Here is a 22,527-nt window from a genome sequence, read left to right as displayed (position 1 = left end):
AGTTCACTCTATCTAGCTTAACAAAGAAGGCTAAGGGATGAATTGATTAGTCTTTAAGTACCCACCTAGGAAATAAATATTTAATAATGAACTCTGCAATCTAGCAGAGAAAGGCAGAACACGATCAAGTGGCTGGAAGATGAAGCTAGACAAATTCAGACTGGAAATAAGGCATATATTTTTAACAGTGAGAGTAATTAACCATTGAACAGTTTACCAAGGGTCGTGGTGGATTCTCTATCCCTGACAATTTTAAAATCAAGATTGGATGTTTTTCTAAAAGATCTGCTCTAGGAAGTTCTATGGCCTTTGTTATATAGTTCAGTTTAGATTATCTCAATGGTCCGTTCTGGCCTTGGAAGAGAAGAGAATCAGACCTGCTAGGTGGTAAAATATAAGCAGGGGCTGTATAGTGTTCCACTCATAGGAGACGCTACCATGGTTATCATTTACATTACAGCAGCATCTAAAGGCCCCAACAGAGATGGGGGCCCCACTGTTCAGATCACTCCAAAAAACACATTGTAAGAGACTTTACCTGCCCCGAAATCTAAACAGACAAGTCACAAAGAATGAGAGAAATGAAGCATTGTTATCCCTGTTTTACAGATGGAGAACTGAGGCCCAGAGAGATCAAGGGACTTGACCAAGGAGTCCAGGGAGTTTGTAGAAAAACTGGTCATAGAATCCAGATCTCCTGAATCCCAATCCAGCATCTTAACTACAAGACCATTGATCCTGTCTGAAAGCACATCTCAAAACACATACCTGTGAACCCAAGACAGGGCTTTGCCACTGACAGTTTGAGAAGCTTATTTCAAATATGAGCCAGCAGATTCCTTTCTTTTGGAGAGCTATGCAAGTCTTCTTGTGCACTTACCACTATATTCTGTCACAGAAATCACCTGGCTTTGTGGGAAGTGGGTCTTGGAATTGTTTGAAGACACTCTGATACATACTTTGGAAAGTTATTGAGATGCATGCTTGAAGGGGAACATCATCTTTCGGTCATTGAAATAAGACTCACAGTAGAGCAGAGCAGAACTTAACACAACTATTTTGGCGTAGGATATGATCAAAATAAAGGTAAAGGAAATACATTTCTTTACTTTCAAAGAATACAGCTAATCACTGTTAAAGGAATCTTACCAGTTGTCCCTGCATTTAAATGAAGATCTATGCCAAAGGCCTATTAAAGTGTCAGCAGAGAGACTTCGAAGCTCAAACACCAGACTCATGAAGAGGTCTGCAGTCTAGAAATAAAGGACGACAGTACAGGTTATATAATAGTTATAGAGGAAGCATGGTTCAGTGGATAGGGCACTGGAGTGGGATTTAGCTCAACCACTGAGCCTGCAGTGTCATCTTTGGCCACCCCTCTTCTGTGGTTCTGCCTCTCCTCCTCTCCTTTGGTCTGTCTTTTCTGTTTAGATTGTAATCTCTTCAGGAAAGAGACTGCCTCTAACTGTCTGCAAAGTCCCTACCACAATGGGGTCCCAATCTTAGTTAGGGGTCTTAAGGCACTACCACAATACAAATCAATGACAGTGTAACTGGGTACAGTTTAGAGCAGGGACCATCTTTTTGTTCTGTGTTTGAACGGCACTTGTTTGCAGTGTTCTTATAGCAGTTTTGGTCCCAGGATATTAGAGGGACAAGATGGGTGAGGTAATATCCTTTATTGGACAAATTTCTGTTGGAGTGAGAGACAAGCTTTTGAACTACACAGAGCTCTTAGATACAGCAGCTACACCTAGCAGACAGCACCCTGCACAATGGGGTGCTGCTGCATGACTGCAGCTCCAAGGCATTACTACAATACAAACAATACAATCACAAAGTGTAATATTATATGATACCTAGCACTTATGCAAAACATCATTTATCTTAGTGATTTAGTAATGGTTACATCTTCCCTCTGTGAAGTAGCGCACGCAAAGCTGAGAGAATTTATTTCATGTCAATTTATTTTAAAACGTTAAAATTTGGGCCTAAATTGAACAGTGCCTCTTTTAGTATTTAGTTCATTGCCACATCAATGCACATGTAGCTGGAGCAAAAGAACGCTGGTTTGGAACTAAATCAAGTGTTCCAGTTCTAAGAAGGCACTGAAAAGCAGAGTGACTGAACTAGATTGTGTAAGTCTATGATACACTGATAAGGAGTGAAGAAGGGCTGCTTTTCCCAAGGCCCCTTTGGATGTATAATGCACTATTAGCGCTAACTTTCATTCTCCAAAGCCCAATGTTGGAAACAAGCTTAACTAAACAAGCAGATCTTGTCCAGTTGGCCAGTTTTTGCAGACAGCCATCCCTTCCAGGAATGGTCATAGTTAAACCTCCATGTTTGTCACCAAGGTCATGGATTCCGTGACTTTCCGTGACCTCCCTGACATCTGCAGAGGCCTGTGTGCCTGGCCCGGGGGCCACTTGAGCAGCTCAGGCGACCCTGGGCCAGGCATACCGGCTGCTGCTCAGGCAGTCTCGGGTACCCCCACTCCCCAGCAGGAGTAGTTTGGGTGTGGGGGGACTCAGGGCTGGGGGTTGGGGGCCGGGGCGGTGCTTACTGGGGGTGGGGGGTTTCCCCGGAAGGGCAACAGCAACTCCCCTCCCTAGGCTCCTACCTCTGCCTGCAGGCACTACTCCCGCAGCTCCCATTAGCTGCAGTTCCCAGCCAATGGGAATTGCAGAACCAGGGCTTGGGGCAGAGCGGAGGCCCCTGGGCTGCAATGGCCCCCCCGCCAAGCAGCCGCGTCCCCTGCCCAGCACCCACAGTGCCCCTGGGCTGCGACTCCCCTCACCACCTTAGTGAAGTATCTTGTATCTAATTATGGGCTTGTTTGTTGCAGGTCTGGCATTTATTCTTTGACCATAGTTTCTTTCCCCAGTCAGGTGCCTCCTTCAGGATGTGGTGAGTTCTACTCTTAAGACAACATTTTCCAGGTAAAGTTTTTCAGTACTCTTTATTCCATGCTTACTCCTGATGAGACTTATTTTGGAATCTACCTGGTCATCTTGGCCAATATTCAACTGTGATATTTTAAGATGGATACACTTGGAGAAAAGCAAATGTTTCTCTGTAGTTCTCATGGTCACTTTTAGAGCTGGTCAAATTTTTTTTGATGGAACACTTTTCCATCAGAAAATACGATGTCTTCAAAATCAAATCTTTCCAGGGGAACGTGTCAATTTTGATTAAATTTAGTTTAGAAAAACATCTAAAAATTAAATTGCCTGCAAATTGGAAATTCTAGTTCCTGTACAGTTCTAGTCACGTGTTCTGATTTTTTTCAACTTTTGTGTAGAGATTTACTATGGAAACTCACAAGTGATTGATTGTCTCCTTCTTTAATGGAAACCTTTTCCCTGAAACAAATACTTGTGGTAGATTCTCTTTTCATCTGGTTACCGGAGCTAGTCCCCCTTTTTTATGTCAGTACCGCTGTCATATACAAATGCTCCAAGCTAGAAATCACTAAAACAAACCCTCAAAGACCATACAACTTGAAAGTAATGAAAATTGTGCATCAAGAAACCACATTAAACAAACGTAGGTCTGTATTCTCCGCATAGTGCGCACCACTCACTTAGTGTAAATAGAATTATGCATGCTCAACAAAGACAGTGTGCGTTTGATTTTTATACAGGAGTCTTATCTATCCAAACCCCAATTATCTGAAACTCCCTGTTAACCACATACAGACTGTCCTCTGGTGGGAAGGGGATTACTTACCAAATAACACCTCTGATTTTGATAAACCCTATTTATTCCAAGTATTTTTGATCTCCTGTAGGATTAGGATGATATTTTATTACACCTGGAGACTTGTGTGTTTCTTTTAACATGCCATACATTTTAAGGTGTCCAAGCTTTAGTTGGTGTTGTACTTTAATTGGATTAATTTAAATTATTCATTTCGGATTTGAAAGGCTGTAAAGTAAAAATATTATTCTTACCCGAAAGACATCACTATGGGTCTTGTGTGTGTGTGTATATATATATATAAATATATACACAGAGATTGAGAGAGAGAGAGAGAGAGAGTGGTTTAATTCTGCCAAATCAAAGCTCCAAAGAAAGGGGCAGACCTAATTTGGCTCCCTAACTTCTAGCTGTCCTGAAATTTCCTGTGATCCTGTACACTTGCAGTGGGTTTCTACACAGAACTGCCTCCTCAGTAAACAGCCCGATCATTTACATGTTTCTTACTATTTATGTGGAAAATGAGAGCTCCAGAACTGCTTCCAAGAGCAACGAGAACGTGCTATAATCCCATGCCAGAATTAGATTTTCATTAAAGCCTGCCAGGAGGTTTTCATTAAAAAGAAGCTGGCACTATGTAAGCAGATGGAGTAATCTCTTACCATATACCTTTTTTTGAGAATACTTTCACAGATCGGTGTGTGGGTATTACTCTTTAAGGTTTTGTTCTAACTGGACTATGCTCAGCAATAGCACATTAATCTTACCAAAATAAAATACACCAACAAAAAGAAAAGAAAAAGATAATTCCTGCATTATCTTTACAGGCACCTTCAAAAATGAAACCACCAAACCCTGAACATTATAAACTTAGGAGAGTCATTGATATCCTGTATCCAGCACAACATCCAGACAAGTATATAATAGACTTCTTCCAAAGCATTGGTAAAAATCTGGGTCAGAAGTTTACTGTACAAGGGATGGGCATGAGGGTGATAACCCAGTAGCTACTCACATGAGTAGCCTCACTGAAGTCAACGGGAGCACTTGTGTGAGTAACTGCTGACCAGTGCAGTAAGGGGTTCACAAATTGGTCTTATGCATCTTAGCAGTCTTGACTGTAGCTACAAAACGTCAATAGGACTCAAGCACTTAAGTTCTTTGCTGAATACAGATGGATTTACGCACTATGCTTAAACGCTCTCCTAACTGGGGCATGTGGGTGGCCATTTTTTATTCTCAGAGGTGCTGCAGTCAGTGAGAAGGAGATACACCCATCCACACACACTGTGCTCTCTCTTTATTGTGTCTCTTCCTTGTTGCTGCTTCCTTTATTCTAATAATAGTCTTTTTAGACTGAATAATACACTTATTTTGCTCTTTATAAATGGACACATAACAAATAATGGGTAACGTTTATAAATCCTGTAGGAGTTTAAACTCCACTGTCCTTCTATAGGACTGTGGTTCCTAAGTCTTTGAGACACTTTTGAAACTTTTACCCAGTTTCAATTCTAAACTAATGCAATAACTAAAGGACCTGATCCAAACCCATTGACATCAATGGAAAAATTGCCACAGATTTCAATGGGCTTTGGATCAGGGCCTAAGACCTAGGACTTGTAACTTTCCTGCTATCTTTAATATCTGTATCCCACTAGCTTAACTTTAACTACATGTACTATATAGGCCCCAATTTAGCATAGCACTTAAGCGTGTGTTTAATCCCACCCCTACTTGGCAAGTACATAACAGTTTTAAGATGGTGCTGAAGTCCTATTGACTTCATTGGGATTTGCACACCCTGAAATACCTTGTTGAATCGGGGCATTAGTTCTCTGATGAACAGGGTATGGGAGCACATGCAGGCTTAACATTAAGCATATGTTTAAATGCTTAACCTTATTATGGCCCTGATTTAGCTGACTGGAAATGTGCGACAACTAAAGAAAGGTCTGACAGAGAAGGAAAGGGATGAAAGTGTCCAATCAAAGTAAGAAAGAATTGCTGATGACTGGGGTCTAAAGAAAGCATTTCAGGAGATTGGGAAAAATGCCCCAAGCAATGATAATGTAGGGGCGTCATCAGACCAACTCCACTTCATTTCAGCACTCATCTTCAATTCAAGGAAGTTATATTTTTCTAACACATGTTCAATTTAAGAAAGAAATCTAAGACACCTTCAGTTTTCAATAGTAAGTAAGTAAGGTGAAGAGGGAACTATGTAATTCAGAAGCAGCGTGCTAATAATATCAGATAAAAGGAAACCATACTTGCATAAAACCCATACACTAATAATCAAGCTGAACCCCTTGTGACTTTATAAGCTCTAGTGGTTGGCAGCAAATAAGGTATTAAGATTTAAACAGAGTAAATGCTTGTATTTAATATCAACAAAAATACTTTTATCTGGAAAAAACTAAACATCTCTTCAGTTCATGGTTTATTACATTACCTCCCAATTTCAAATACATGCTAATATTTATGTTGTCAAAGAGGGGGAAATACTGTTTATGTTTTTGCTAGGATTACAAAATTTCTTGAGGTGTGTGTAAGAGGAAAAACAAATCACTTTTAATGCTGAGTGAAGGGTCCTCGGTAAGGTTACAGCTTACCTGACTACCCCATCTCAACACCACCTAACATCAAGGTTAAAAAAGACCATTGCAACCTGTAGTGAAGCAATGAAAGAATATTTGTATTTCTGGGCCAAGTTCAGTGCTGATTTATAACACTCACAATACTATTGAATTCACAATGGATGTGTCAGTGGAGAGGGAGAATGGTCCATTGGTTTGGGTGTTAACCTAGGACTTGTGAAGAGCTGGAGTCAAATCCCTGCTTTATCACAGACTTCCTGTGTAACCTCTGGCAAGTCATTTAGGCTCTCTCTGCCTCCATTTCTCATCTGTAAAATGTGGATAATAATAATTCCCTAACTCACAGTGGTGTTGTGAGGATAAATATACTAAAGATTGTCCTCCCATCACTATGGTCGTGGGAGCCATGTAAGTACCTAAGATAGATAAATAGTAGAGCTTTACACATGTATATGATTAATTTCTAACTAAGTAAAATAGGAAAACCACTCATAAAACTTCTAGAGGATAATGGAATCATGAGCAATAAGGATTGGTGGACAAGGGAAAGCAATAGATGGATTTGGGTATTGCTAGCATGTCTGCAGAAAACTTGTTCTCAACTAGTGCTGGTTGAAAAATTCAGTTCTTTTCTTGTGGAAAATTCTATGTTGAAAAACTGAAAATCCTCATCTAAAACCAAAAGTTTTCAGCCAAAAAGTGTATGGTTTTCACAAAACATAGGTACTTTTTCATGGAAAAGTTCATTTATTTAAAAAAAAAGTCTGACAAAATACAGTTTAGACAAAAAATTTCAGCCAGCCCAACTCATAACATTAATTCAAATGGCCTGGGATACAAACGTGATTCAGACTAAAAACCAGCAGGACAGTAAATACAGGTTAATAATTTACACCAAAGCTTGAACGAGATGCCTAGCGAGGTGCCATAGGGATCACTGTTAGGCTCAGTATCGTTTAGTATTTTCATTAAAGGTCTAGGAGAGGGAGTAAAGAGTAAAGAAATATGCAGATATTCAGCTGGGCGGAGCTGTGAACCCCAATGAGTACAGCGGAATAATACAAAGGTGCCTGAAAATAACAAAATGTGATTCTACTTGGAAAAATCAGATTAATCTCTGTTCAGGGGAGAATAATCCAACCCACCAATATTCAATGGGAAGGAGAAACTTAGGAAGTATTAATGCCGGAAGAGACTTGGAAGTGGGAACAGAGAGCAAATGAAACATAACTTTACAACACAGTAGGGTAGTAAAAAAAAGCTAACACAATTTTAGGCAGCATATGTAAAAGCTGGGGTAAAGGTCCCTCTCTTAAACAGCTGGAATGCACAAACACCTGGAATATTGTAGTCATTTCAGGGCACGGCATTACCAGGAGATATTGACAAACTCCAAGGAGTTCATAGAAAAGCAACAAAACTGGCTGATGGCTGGGAGGAGGAGATGGCTTACAATGAAAGATTTTAAAAGCAATCATTTTGCTAAGTGACAGCTAAGGGAAGGCATGATAACTGTCAACAAATATGTGGATCATGTAAACATCAAGGAAGGAGAGGAATTATTTAGATCCATACAAAAGTAGTCCACCTAAGGTCTGCAAATACTGCTTGACAGTGGGCTCCATTAAAGTGTGAAACAGTCTCCCATGGGAAATGGCAGAAGCCCAATCACTTGGGATATTTAAAACTAGACTGGACAAAACAGCAGTAGATGTTTAGTGGGGTGCAGTCCTGGCTTGGCATTGAGAGGGACAAGGTGACCTAACAGACCTGTTCCATTTCTGTCTTCTAAGCATTCAGGGTATGTGACATTTTCTGTTCATAACTGAGGCCAACTGTGCACTAAGAGTAAGTACTGACAAGTTCAGGAGGTAAGGAACAGTCGTAGCTGCTAAAAGCAAAGCAATCTATACTGTCTCCCCATCTCCTTTTCTCTTCCATTACTTATGTTACCAGGGAAGGATTCAGCTTTGCTTCCTAGAGTCAAAAGCCATGAGTCCAACTCACAGCACACAAGCGTCCACCCCACAGACACCACCCAAATTCGTACTAATTAGCAACTTTTCTGAACACTTTAGGAGTGAGGCCAAGGAATGAATGGGAATGGAGAACAAACTAACCTCTTGATCCTAGAGGTCACTCATCCAGCTCAGAGCTGGGGGTGCGGGTTGCTAACTGTGCCACTGTCCTTGCCGCACCACTTTGGTGAATAGAGGGCTGCATTCCCAAGGGCTTACACTCCAGTACCACAACGTTAATGGAGGCCACTGCAGAAGCTGCATCAGAGTCTCACGGCAAGAGTTTCTGAAAGTGACAGTTGCATCTCTCCTTTCTTTGATTTTTTTTTTTTTTTAATTCTGTGCTTGTTTCGTTAACGGTCCATTAGCTAATCTCCATCCACATTGAAATTCAATCCATTCTCATAATGGCATTTTAAAAACGCTCAGCTTCCTGGGGAGTGACACAATTTCCCCCTCCTCCTTCACACTGTTCACTGTTTTGGGGGATTTTCTTCTCTATTTATTCTTGTTTTTGTTTCCTGAATGAAATGCATAATCTTGCTTCATTCAGAGCCAGACAATAGGGAGACAAATAAGCGACACATGGATGCCAAGGAATAAGTCTCCCAGACAACGCCATGGCCATTCCCATAACTCTCTTCCTGGCCCAGAGGATATTTTATTGGTTGGAATGAGGTGAATGAAAAACAGAAAAAGGGGGCTGGGGGAATAATACAGGACCCATTTCAAACTTCTTGTCACACAGAAGGAGTCCCATGGAACAGTGAAAACAGCTGACAACCAATTGTCTCCAGTGTTGGGACATGCATATTATGAATAATTTAACTCTCTTTCGGGCATTTGAACAGACAACAGCTACTTGTGCTAATCTTAGCAATTTACAAAACAAGCCTCCCATACAAGAAGTCATTGTGACTTTTTGGAGACACACATGACACTCAATGGCTACTGGGGAAATTAACTATCATTCCCTTGGGGACACTTTCTCCTAGATTCTGCATTTTAAAAAGGCTCCATACCTTATTTGAAATAGCTTCTTGAGTCCAAGGTGGCAGTATTATGACATTTTCCAAACAGCACAGAGCCTCATAATTTGTTCTTAAATGCCATCACACATTCCCTCTGCAAGGTCCAACACATATAAAATTAATCACTCATTTAGGAGGAGAGGTTACTTTTATAGCTCTGCTAGTCACACTTTGCTCCCGGCTGTTCAGCTAAAGGGGCAGCCAAACTACCCAATACTCAGGGAATGTTCTATCATGCCAAACAAAGATCCAGGCAGTCCTCCTTCCTTCTCCCCAGCCTTATTCTTACTCACTGGCCTTTGCTGGCCTGTGTTACAAGGGTCAAACAATTAGAGCCACCTAATAGTCTAGGAGTAACTACTGAGATTGTAACTTAGCATGGTTGACTTGGAGTCCCCCTGTTCCAGTTGTGACTGTGACCTCTCTCCCCAACCCTATCCCTTAACCCCGAGTCTCATGCCACACTGAACAAATACCTGTACTCACCCTTTGAGCTCATTAACCATTGACCAGAACCAATTATTGCCTGAGAGGTCCACACTCCCTCAGTGGAGACAAGAGAGTTTTGCTTGAAGTGTGCTAGGCTGCTTTGAGCGGATTAAGGCCCCATGGAAGTGGGCCCATTCCTGCCAGGCATCGAGCACCCACAGCTCTCATTGAGATCCATGTTTTACAGGATTGGACTGACAGGGCCAAATTCTCCACTCACTCTGTGCTGATGTAAATCTGGAGTGGCTCTTTTACACCAGCATAGCTGACAGCAGGATATGATCCATAATCTTTATGGTAATTGAAACGTAAGTAATGGGTCAGATTAACCACCCCCCTTGGACTGCAAGCATGGACAGTGCCTACGGACAACGCCCTATATACCTGCCTGGGGCCCCTCCGGATTATTGCAACATCAAATCACACAGACCTTAGGCTAAACTCCCATTGACCTCAAGGATCAAGCCCTTCACAACACCACTTTATCATCCTAGTCCCTATGTTACACAATTAGACTGAATAACGAACAGAGCAAGAGAGTGAAGCCATCCTCTCCCTGCTCCCCAAAAACAAAGATGTGTGACAGCAAATGGTGAGTGGAGGCTCCCAAGACACCCTTTACATTTAACAAATCCGTTTACAGGGATCTTTCATCTCAATTCTGGAGGCTGGAAGAGAATCTCAACACGAGATCATGCCAGCAGTACTCAAACCCATCAGCCAGTGCTTTATGACAATGCTAACTGCTAATCCAAACATTCCACTTTGGGTCCTCAGCTATACACCATGTGAAAGTGTCATTCTCCTATTTTATTAAAATTAATACAGAGTAATGAAACTCTGAGACATTTAAAATTATTACATGTAAAGTAGCACCTCATACATTTTTCCAGCCTTTTAAAATGGTTAGTTAAATAGATATTTATTTTGGAAAGAATTAAGAATAAATAAATGAATATATTTTTACATCCTAAACACTGAACTGATTTGAAAGGTAGCTACAGTACACCATTCTCTCTCCTCTCTGTCTCCCCAAAGAGTTCTCATAGGGACAAATTGAGCCAAACCTCAACTCTGATATAGCTCAAATGAATGCAAAAGAGTTATGCCAGGGATTAATTTGGCCAACATCTATTCAGCATATTAAATAAATAGATACTCATCATTTTCCAGCTGTGTGATATAGGAAACCAGATATTTTGCAACAAGTAAAAGAAATTGTGGTCACCTTTGCGCTATTGCTTTAAAGTGATTTAGCATGATCTCACACAGCAATTGTAATATGATTACATTAGAGCTATAATTATGAATAGATATTTAAGTCTTTCCTGTTACAGCTCATGACTAATTCTGGAACAATTTTAAAAGTATTTATCATGATCCTGAACACTGCACATGCTCCGATGAAAACAAACATTAAGCTTTGGGCAACTACACTGCAAGGAACAACCACTATTTAATCTTATATATGTGCAAGCTTTACAATGGCACTCACCACCATAGTATTTGAGCCCTTCACTCATGCTAGCTATAATTAATTCTCCAGGGGACTAAGGGAGGGAAATAGTATGAGCCTTATTTTACAGATGGATAATTGAGACACAGAAAGCTTGAGTAACTTGCCCAAAGCTACAAAGGAAATTTGTGACCGGGTAGAAACAGAATCCGGCAAGAAGTCAGCAGGTTAATAATGGGTAGATTTGAGCAGCAGTCAGGAGTAGCTGATTTTCTTTATTTAAAAAAAATACTTTCAAATGATTTGGAACCATGTGTGCAAAAACTGACCTACCAATCCATATAATCTTGTTGCTGTTACCCATATCCTCCTTCTTTCCCATTGTTTGTTACGCTTTTTTGCTATACCTTGTTTCAATTTAGATTGTAAGTTTTCCAGGGCAGTGATCACGTTTTCCTCTGTTTGTATAGTACCTAGCACAATGGAGCCCTGATTCTGCCTGGGACCTCTCAATGATTACCAAAAAGAAAAGGAGTACTTGTGGCACCTTAGAGACTAACCAATTTATTTGAGTATAAGCTTTCGTGAGCTACAGCTTACTTCATCGGATGCATACTGTGGAAAATACAGAAGATGTTCTTATACATACAAACCATGAAAAAATGGGTGTTTACCACTACAAAATAGATAAGCTATTGCCAACAGGAGAGTGGGTTTGTGTGTGTGGAAAGCGGGGGGGGGGGGAGAAAACCTGGATTTGTGCTGGAAATGGCCCAACTTGATTATCATACACTTTGTAAGGAGAGTGATCACTTTAGATAAGCTATTACCAGCAGGAGAGTGGGGTGGGGGGAGAGAAAACCTTTTGTAGTGGTAAACACCCATTTTTTCATGGTTTGTATGTATAAGAACATCTTCTGTATTTTCCACAGTATGCATCCGATGAAGTGAGCTGTAGCTCACGAAAGCTTACGCTCAAATAAATTGGTTAGTCTCTAAGGTGCCACAAGTACTCCTTTTCTTTTTGCGAATACAGACTAACACGGCTGTTACTCTGAAACCTGTCAATGATTACCACAATCCTAATCTTAATAAATAAGAAGATCATCCTATGCCTCTTGAATCCCCGATGAGTTCGCACCCTTCCTACTGAGGCTTTGTTCCTATGGAATGATTAAAAGGGACAACAACATTAGGATATTAACCTTCCTTTCTGGGAGTCATGGACTACTTGTGTGAAACACATCATAGCACCAAATGGTTGGTTATTCCACTAAAGAACATGAGGTGGATGTTTTATAAAGAAGGCTTACCTCAAAACTCATGCTGTGTGCTAAGCAGAGCTTCCGCACCAGTTCAGCCACCTCTTCTCCTGTGGACGGCTTCTCATTTTCTTCCCTTTCATACAGCATATTACTTACATAGAGATCACTGGAGTCCACTGGAAACACATGGAAAAAAAACAACTATGCAGCAGTCGATATTTTCTGTGGCCAACACTAAATCCCAGGGAATCTTATGCTCTGAGGCTATGTCTTCCCTGCCAAAAAAGGTGGGTTTTTACTGCGGGATAATTAATATGTATGTAAAATCCTAGTGTAGAGAAGGCACTGTCGTTTTGCAAGTTAAATAAATAAGGTCTACCATAGACAGGGATATAGCACTGATCTTGCCCAGCTACCTCACATTAAAAACTACCGTGCTTTGTCACCACTAAGATTTTACAGAGGACAGCTAACAAGTATTAGTTAAACCACAGTAAAAACACACCTTTTTTGGCAGTGAGGACAACACCTACAGCTTCAGTTCAGCAAAATTCTAAAATATATGCTAAATTGAAGTCAACGGATGTGCTTGCATGCTTAAAAGTAAGCATGTGTTTAAGTACACTGCCTAAGGGAGCATGTAACCTGCAAGGAAAAGTCATAGAAAGACATGGAACAAACAAGACACACATGAAACAAAAACCAACCACATACTCTCCTTCCCACACCTTGCCTGCCTGTTTTCATCGCTCCCCATCTACTTATGTCTTGTTACTGCCCCGATCCTCCATTTCTGAACTCCCAGTCAACTCAACTGGAATGTTGGGTGCCAAAGAGACATGTTTGGACTCTTACTATAAACTCTTAGGGGCCTTGTCTTCTTATGTCAGCATATGTATATGAATATTCTGAGAAATTAGGATTTATTTTTAAAAGAGAATAATTTACAGGGAAATATACACCAGTAAAATAAGAAGTTTCACCATTTAGGTCTCCACTCCTTACTTAGGCAAACTTCCCATTGACTTCCCATTGATTCGTTCTGCTAATGAAGACAGGCCCAGGGAGATGAGGCAATGGATGGAAACAGGGGCTCTACTTGGCATATTCCTTTGAAGACCATTGGAATTTCTAATATTTTAGGCACCATACACTGGGGAAAGCTAAGCATCACACTCTGCCACTGCAGGGGGAATATGTGCATCGGGGAGGGCCTGAATCAGTGTTACAGGTCCAGGGTTAGGAAAGACACAGAACAGGAGCCAGCCATGGAGGAATTCAGATCTGCAAGCTCTCACTTGTGGATACCAGCCTCACCATTTTTGGAGACTCACTTTCTTCCAGGTCTATAGAACCTCAGGGCCCTGTCTCCCAGAGCAGGCAATGGGCAACAGCCCAAGATCCACAGATATAGTCTCCCGTTCCATGCCTTTTAGCACGTGAAAGGAAAGATCTGGTAAAAAGGGAGTTCTGAGGCAGCCCATATACTTTTTTTTCCACCTCTCCCCAGGAAATCACTAATTGCTGTTACTGGAAATATCAAGTAACCTGTTTTGTACAACATCTCTGCTTCCACTTGAAGTAGTTTCAGTGAGGACTGTGTCTGTGTCTTCGCCCCACTGCCCTTCCTAGAGAAAGGTGTAACAAGACTGGATTCAGTGCATTTGGCCTCTGCCAGGATTCCATCCTTAAAGCTCTGAGCGCATTCCAGTTTGGAGGACAGGATCTGCTGCTGCAACTGAGAGAAACAAACATTTCAGAAAAACTCTTTGCAACCTCTGTCCATTCACACAATCTCTTCTGGGAAACACAGACTTCACAGAGGACCCAAGCTCTGCGACATTCCTGTCTCGACCTGTTGTGATTCCTAGAGAAGGATACATTAATAAGGTCCCAATTTCCGACCTGCACTTCCCTTTTCTGAAATGGAATTCACATGAACTTTCATTATGAACTGGACTCGTTTCATTTTATTCCATAAGGCACCAATTTTACCAGGTCTACTTTGCCAGCAAAGGTTTGAGTACAACAAAAAGCTATTCATGTCAAAGAGCTGACAGCTGGCTCGTACAGTAGGTGTGGTTGACTTATTTCTGTTGCTAGTGTTTGTAAAAAACAGACATGAACACTGATTGTGCTTGGGAAAGCCTTGAGTTTTTAAAACAACTTTTAGTGATTTTTCCAAAAACATGACATTTAGCTCACATACACCTCTTTTTATCCACAGCTTTCTATTTTTCTCCTCCAATTTTAGTTTTAAACCACCTCTTTAAGCATCATACATTTGGAGGGGTGGAGGATTAGCTAACCCATGAGTTTTAACCAAGCCAGTCCCTCCATACATTGCTGTCTGCTAATCAGTTATGTGATTAATGACTCAGTAAAAGAAGATCAATAAAATACATGTATTCATTGCCAGAAGAGCTCAGAATCCATTTTAAAACTGTCTGCTACTCAAGTTATTTAAGTCTTGCCATTCCAAAGAACCATTCTCAGCTGCGTAGAGATAGAATGTAGTCAAAAAGCCAGGTGGATGTAGTGACTGAATCAGGAGTCCAGAAGACCCTTATTACACTCCCCGCACAGGGGGAATGGTGTGTTATGAATGAGGCTGGGATCTGCTCATTGAACAGTGAGGATAAAAAAATAAATACTGATCAGCTGCCTCATTTGCTACTTAAAAACTAGGGAGATGGGCGCTCAGAAAAACCTCAGACAGACATATCGAAAGGTTGACTATGCATTGTCCAACCTGTGCATTAAATGATGAAGAAAGCCTGACAATACAGTTGATTGTGATTGTGCCATTAAAGATATTACTGTAATGCATAAATGCAAGGGGGCCGAATTAAAGTTGCATGAGCATAAAGGAACATGCTGTATTTGTCACATAACGTTCATCAAATACAACAGCAAATCTCAGCAAAAACAAAGGAAACTGATACAACCGCATTTGCTCCAACTCCTCAGACAGAGACAAACACCTACAAGATCTCTATCAAGCATTCTTAAAACTACAATACCCACCTCCTGAAGTGAAGAAACAGACTGACAGAGCCAGAAGAATACCCAGCAGTCACCTACTACAGGACAGGCCCAACAAAGAAAATAACAGAACACCACTAGCCATCACCTTCAACCCCCAACTAAAGCCTCTCCAGCACATCAAGGATCTACAACCTATCCTGAAGGACGACCCATCACTCTCACAGATCTTGGCAGACAGGTCAGTCCTTGCTAACAGACAGCCCCCCCAACCTGAAGCAAATAGTCACCAGCAACCACACACCACACAACAGAACCACTAACCCAGGAACCTATCCTTGCAACAAAGCCCATTGCCAACTGTGTCCACATATCTATTCGGGGGACACCATCATAGGGCCTAATCACATCAGCCAGAATATCAGAGGCTCGTTCACCTGCACATCTACCAATGTGATATATGCCATCATGTGCCAGCAATGCCCCTCTGCCATGTAAATTGGTCAAACCGGACAGTCTCTACGTAAAAAAATAAATGGACACAAATCAGACGTCAAGAATTATAACATTCAAAAACCAGTCGGAGAACACTTCAATCTCTCTGGTCACTCGATTACAGACCTAAAAGTGGCAATACTTCAACAAAAAACCTTCAAAAACAGACTCCAACAAGAGACTGCTGAATTGGAATTAATCTGCAAACTGGATACAATTAACTTAGGCTTGAATAGAGACTGGGAGTGGATGGTTCATTACACAAAGTAAAACTATTTCCCCATGTTTATTTCTCTCCCCCCCCCACCCCCCCCACCCCCACCCCCCGACGTTCCTCAGACGTTCTTGTCAACTGCTGGAAATGGCCCACCTTGATTAGCACTACAAAGAGCTTCCCTCCTCCCCCAACCCCCCCGCTGATAATAGCTCACCTTAAGTGATCACTCTCTTTACAGTGCGTATGGTAACACCCATTGTTTCATGTTCTCTGTGTATATAAATCTCCCCACTGTATTTTCCACCGAATGCATCCAATGAAGTGAGCTGTAGCTCACGAAAGCTTATGCTCAAATAAATTTGTTAGTCTCTAAGGTGTCACAAGTACTCCTTTTCTTTTTGCGAATACAGACTAACACAGCTGCTACTCTGAAACCTATAAACCTAATGACTATCTAACATGGTTTTATTTCTGAGGATTTAAGGAGGGATGTACATACATAAAGTGTAATTGGGCCTGAGTAACTTTTATTTCAATAATCAGAAACATTTTGATTAGCAGAAACACACATCACTAAATATATTTGACATAAGGATGTGGTTATAAATACTTAGCAGGCCTGGCACTTTTTAATCACTTCAGGAAAATAGCAAGGACTCCTGTTAGGACCACAACCAATCCCCCAATACTTACCAGCATATCAGGCAGAGCTATGGACTGCAGGGAAATAAAACCTGAATACCGGTGAGAACACAGGTTTAAGTCTTTTGTCTTCAAAACAAGAGGGCCTTTCCGCTGATATTTGGTTGGGCATTTTCCCAGAATATCCATCTAATAACAAACATACAAAACCAATAAAGCTACGTATACTCACACACAACACAAACAGACTATATCGATCATTACGGCAATTAACTATAATTGCTTTCCTGAAGTAGCAAAGGCTCAGGGAACTGAACTGTCCCTTGCAGTGTATTAGCTTTGCCACAGATACCATGGGCAGGCACATGCATTTAAAATGGCCTGGTGAGATGATCTTGCATTTTAAAAGTCGGATTGGAGGGTTTAACTTCAATCTGAAAGATTTTTAATTACATAATTGCTTAAATGCATATTACATATTGCTCCACTTGTTTTGTACCTTAAGCCCTGATTCAGAAAAACATTCCCACTCAGGACATGACTTAACCCAGAGGTGGGCAAACTATGGCCCGCGGGCCACATCTGGCCTGCGAGTCCCTCCTGTCTGGCCCCTGAGTTCCTGGCCCGGGAGGCTAGCCCCCGGACCCTCCTATGCTGGCCCTCCTCCCCGCAGCCTCAGCATGCCATGCCGCCGGCGCAATGCTCTGGGCGGCCGGGCAGCGCAGTTGCAGAGCTGCAGCCTGACCCGGTGCTCTGGGCAACGCGGCTGTAGAGCCACCAGTCATCAGTGCTCCAGGCAGCGCGGTAAGGGGGCAGGGAGCAGGGGGGTTGGATAGAGGCAGGGGAATTCGGGGGCGTGGTCAGGGGTGTGGATAGGGGTCAGGGCGGTCAGAGGGCAGGGAACAGGTGGGGTTGAATGGGGCAGAGGTCCTGGGGGACAGTCAGGAATGGGGGGGGTCCAGGGGTGGTCAGGGGACAGGGAGCAGGGGGGGTTGGATGGGGCAGGAGTCCCGGGGGAGCCATGAGGGGGCGAGAACAGGGGGGTCAGATAGGAGGCAGGGGCTTGGCCACAGCCTCCCCTAACCGACCCTCCATACAATTTTTGAAACCTGATGTGGCCCTCAAGCCAAAAAATTTTCCCACCCCTGACTTAACCACATGTTCAATATTAGGCACATGCTTAGGTGCCACTGAGACTTCATATGGCTGTATTGCTCTCACACAAACCCACTGACTTCAATGAGTTACTCCAGATTTACCTTAGTGCAACACAGCAGAATTTGACCTTATGTTTTCAGACATAGTGTTCAAATGATGCTCAGCTAAGAGCCTTGAAGCCTGATTTTGCAACCCCTTGAAGTCAATGACAGAGCTCCTGTTGTTTTCAGTGGGTGCAGTATCAGGCCCTTGGTGAGGGAAGTCTGCACTTTGCCCACAGAATAGGTACAGCACAAGTCTCCTTTCATGACTCTACCCTGCTCTGCTCTGGAGCAAAAAGGAGCCACCTTCCGGGGTAGCAGAGTAGTAGTTGAGCCAGCTCTGCTTAGACTTCCAACAAGAATGCCGAGAAGAGCCAATTTTACAATGTGTCCACTTAGAAACATAGTCCACTTAGACCATGAGAGGCTGCTGACTGGCCATGAAGCAGCAACAACTTTTGGTCATTTTAAAAGGAGATAGCTAAAAGCCAGCAATGCTCACCTCTTCAACAGTTCCACTGCCAGCAGCTGCAGGTGATGTCTGAAGAACGCTGAGAATGCCCCGCTTGATGTTCAGCACCCAGGCCTGTTCGCACTGCTGGGGGCAGATCTTCAGAATTTTCCCATCGTGGAAAGAAAATTGAAGGGGATGCTGCTCTAGTACTTCCCTGCAACAAAGGAGTTCACAGCTGCTAGGTTCAGACACTGGCTGCAATGGGAATTTGAGAGCTTTGATGGATGCAGACATTTTGACTTGGTAGCATCCCTCCAATGGGACTGGCTCACTCTGTCACATATCCTCCCATTTTGTAACAGCCCCTCTTATTTCACTTCATCTAGTACCCTACAAGTCTTCTAAAAAACCAACTATCAAGCGAATTGCTGTGAAACACAGCCCAGTCCACTTAATTGGGACATAATCAGGACAGCTCCCAAGGAACCCATTTAAGGCTAAGTATACTTAATGGCAACGGCTCTTGCTGAATGGAAGACAGTAATACCACTTAATGGTGAAGACTTGTGGAAATTCAGTGAATCTTGGGCCACACATGGTGTGTGTGTCACTTACATACTGTCCCTCTGATACCTTGCTGCCCTTTGATAGCTGTGGGACATGCAGAAAGGGGAGGAATGGCTTCCCAACAGACTTCTTGTTAATGGCTCCTTCCATGATGCCTACATATGCCTGGCCACCATAACAGGGGTCATATATATCTGTCCTTGCTGCCAGTGTGGGACAGGCAGCAAACTCAGTCCCTGTCTCAGGGCTTGTCTACATTACCTGCAGGATCGATGGGCAGCGATTTATCACATCTAGTCTAGAGGTGATAAATCGACTGCCAAGTGCTCTCCCATTGACTCCGGTACTCGACCAGAGCGAGAGGCACAAGCAGAATTGACGAGGGAGCGTCAGCGGTCGACTCACCACAGTGACAACACCGCGGTGAGTAGCTCTAAGTACATTGACTTCAGCTATGTTATTCACATAGCTAAAGTTGCATAACTTAGCTCGATCCCCCTCCCCCCAGTGTAGACCAGGCCTCAGGGTAGGTAGTGCTTCTGCCCAATTCCATGGCCATGAGGGGCTCTGTAGGCAGTGTCAGCATTAAAATGCTGACTTCTGTTCATCAGGAATTCCTCTGAACAGGAAAGGAAAGGCCATCCATGTGCAGGGGTGCAGCAGCACCCCCTGACTTAATTCCATCATAGACAGGGTTTACAGTTTTGTTCAATGACTTTCAGCCCTCCCCATTACAAAAATTCTTCCAACGCCACTGTCCATGAGTGTGTCCCAGTGAAGAGGGTTCTACTGTACTCCTATCAAAAGGATTGCTCCTACTGTGGGCGAATCAGTGGAAGACACATTTCATTTGCACCTTCCCTTCCGAATGAACCATTCTCCCCACGACTGAGAGCAAAAAGTCACCTCAGAGAAAAATGTCATTTGTGGAACAACATCCAGATCAAGTTCTCACCAAGGGAGATGTGGTTGTGTCTAGAGACAGGGTATTTCCCATGGATATGCCTCTGAGTCCCATTTGATTCAGTCAGAGTTGCATGCATGTATGGAGGCCTGGCTAAACCACAGTATATATACACTAGGCTGAAGAGAATGCTAATAAGGTGTCGCTGTTCTGAATAATTATTTTTAGTAGCCAAGCTTCAATTAATCCTTTTTTCAGCATTCTGCCATTGCATTTTTGGCTTCTCTGCAGAGAATAATAGACACAACAGCTCTTATCTCTCCAGAAATCCCCACAGCCAGCATTCCAGAGGAAGGTGCATCTGTGCCTGAAACTATCTGAACTCCAGTGTCAATGCTCATATTGTGGAACAAAAGCTTTTCCTAATGAATATTTTTAAAAGCAATGCATTTACTCAAAACGTGCTCTTTCTGACCCTCTGTATTCAACTGATTATATTTTTGTGGGCCTGGTGCAGATCTCTGTGTTGTTTAAAGGCTGGGAATCCAAGCAGAGGGACAATACAGGGAGATTAGCCAGCTCAGCCTACCAGACAACAAAACAGCTTTTCTTGATGATGCAAGAAACATCAGCTCTCTGGGAAAATACCACCCCTCCAAGGGTTGTAAGGGTCTTATTGTATAGTCATCCCCACCCCATAAGTGTCTGTACATTAGTTATCCAGAGGGCTGCCCAGTAACAGCATGCTATGAATGAGCTACTAAGAAATATACAAGGAAGAAACTGACATTTGGAAAATAATAAATATCCTTTAAATATTCTGGAAGGCTACAAAGCATATTTTCATCATACAAAATATAAACTACTCCAAGATTATACCTTAAGTGTCAGGTTTTCAAAACCTCAGCAGCCCAGGGCCTAGATGTTCATGAAACTATCAAAACTGTGAACAAGATCAGGTATCGCTACATGAAAGTAACCAGTTAGGTGTCTGATGTTTTGCACAGCTAATTGTGGTAATCATCCAATGAATGTACAGTTTTTACACAAAAACCCCAAAGAGATCTTTTTTAACCACATGGCCCTTAACTATTGTTAACAATGCTGTAATCCTGACCAATGCTTGCTCGACAGCTAAAAAGTAAATGAAAGAGGAAACACAGAGAATGGTAATATGATGCTGCTAAAGAAAGTTTCTAAAGAAAGGAACTGAGCCAGATCAGAAGCCATGTTACCTTAAACTGTCCATTTCCTTCAGAGACTCCTCTCTGGATGTCAGGGTCGTCTTAATCTGTACATCTTGCAACTAGGAGGGAAAATAACCGTGTGGCAAACACCACTGTCAACAGGAACTTGTGGACTTTAATTCACACAAGAACAATGAAATACAAAATAGAACACAGAGCACTGGCCCAATTCTCCAGCCCTTATTCAGGTAAGTCAACGTTACTCACACACAAGCAGATTCGCTGAACCCAGGTGGACAACTCACAAGTCAGATTAATTCCCCAAACTGCTTGCTTGATATTTACCCCCATGAATAAGGGTTGCAGATCAGGCCTTACAGGGCATGTCTAACCTGCATCTGGGAGCAAGCCTCCCAGCCTGGGTGAGACTAATGTATGCATGATACATTTTGATTTCAGACAGAAAGGGAAAAGCTAGAGCTTGGCTACACGCAATGCCTTGAACAAAATACTTGATAAATACACCATGAACTGAATCAGGGACCTCCAGAGCTAACAGCACAAGCTGCAGCTTCAGCTAAAGCTTTGCAGTTGGGGATCTAACAGGCTCGTATCCTGTTTGGGTCAGATACAGCAGAGGAACAGTAACACCCAGCGGGTTAAACGCTACCTATTGTCTGAGCCTTCTTTGGTGCAATATTACACTTCCCCCATTGTTTTTACTTTTACAGCAAAATGTGTTAGGCTGCATTTCCCATGCTTGGGGGATTTGTGTGTCTTCTACAGCAGTTGCAAGCAGATGCTATGGGTAGGCCAGTGAGAAAACGGTGTGTGAAGCTATTGTAACTCACTATCACCTTACAGTGTATCCCATGGCACAGAGTACACAGCAGATAGAAGTATCAGTAAGTCAACCAGTTACCACCAAAAACAATTATAAGTCTAATTCTAAGCACTCGCATTCTGGGCACCTTCCCAGTTAGGGTGGGGCATTGACCAGATCAGGCACGGGGATAGACACCTCTAGAGCCCTTGGTCAGAGGAAGAAGAATCCAGACTCTCCTCTCCCAAGCACCCTGTGGCCCAAGTTAGTGTGGGGGGAGTGGGTGTTGTGGCCACATATCTTCCCACTTATCTGGCTGGTTCAGGGGTTGCAGGGAGACACTACTGGCTCCTGGCCTGCTGGGTATTATGCAAGCACCCAGCCTTTAGCCTACGCTCATTGGCTCAAGTGGGGGAAGAGGTATGCTTGGGTTGGTTGCTGGACTTCCTAGGTGTCTGGGGATTTGGCCGGTTTCTGTTTGGGGTCAGGAAGG

General features: G+C 42.6%; 1 protein-coding gene across 5 annotated transcripts in view; it reads right to left on the bottom strand.

Moving 5' to 3' along the window:
- LOC311527068 (uncharacterized protein) overlaps positions 1-22,527 on the bottom strand; it is a 153,296-nt gene that overhangs the window by 119,188 nt on the left and 11,581 nt on the right. For all 5 annotated transcript variants that reach the window (XM_084640682.1, XM_084640679.1, XM_084640680.1 and 2 more), the window contains exons 4-9: positions 21,260-21,330; positions 18,602-18,767; positions 16,952-17,089; positions 14,110-14,299; positions 12,610-12,737; positions 1,150-1,253 (exon numbers count right to left, since the gene is read on the bottom strand). In XM_084640682.1, the coding sequence (XP_084496808.1) occupies positions 1,150-1,253; positions 12,610-12,737; positions 14,110-14,299; positions 16,952-17,089; positions 18,602-18,767; positions 21,260-21,330 (797 nt within the window). The remainder of the gene's footprint in view (positions 1-1,149; positions 1,254-12,609; positions 12,738-14,109; positions 14,300-16,951; positions 17,090-18,601; positions 18,768-21,259; positions 21,331-22,527) is intronic.

This window comes from Lepidochelys olivacea, assembly GCF_965140295.1.
Source record: "Lepidochelys olivacea isolate rLepOli2 genome assembly, chromosome: 10".
Lineage (NCBI taxonomy): Eukaryota > Metazoa > Chordata > Testudines > Cheloniidae > Lepidochelys > Lepidochelys olivacea.
Note: the sequence above shows the minus strand (reverse complement) of the source record. Positions and strands in the feature narration are given on the sequence as shown.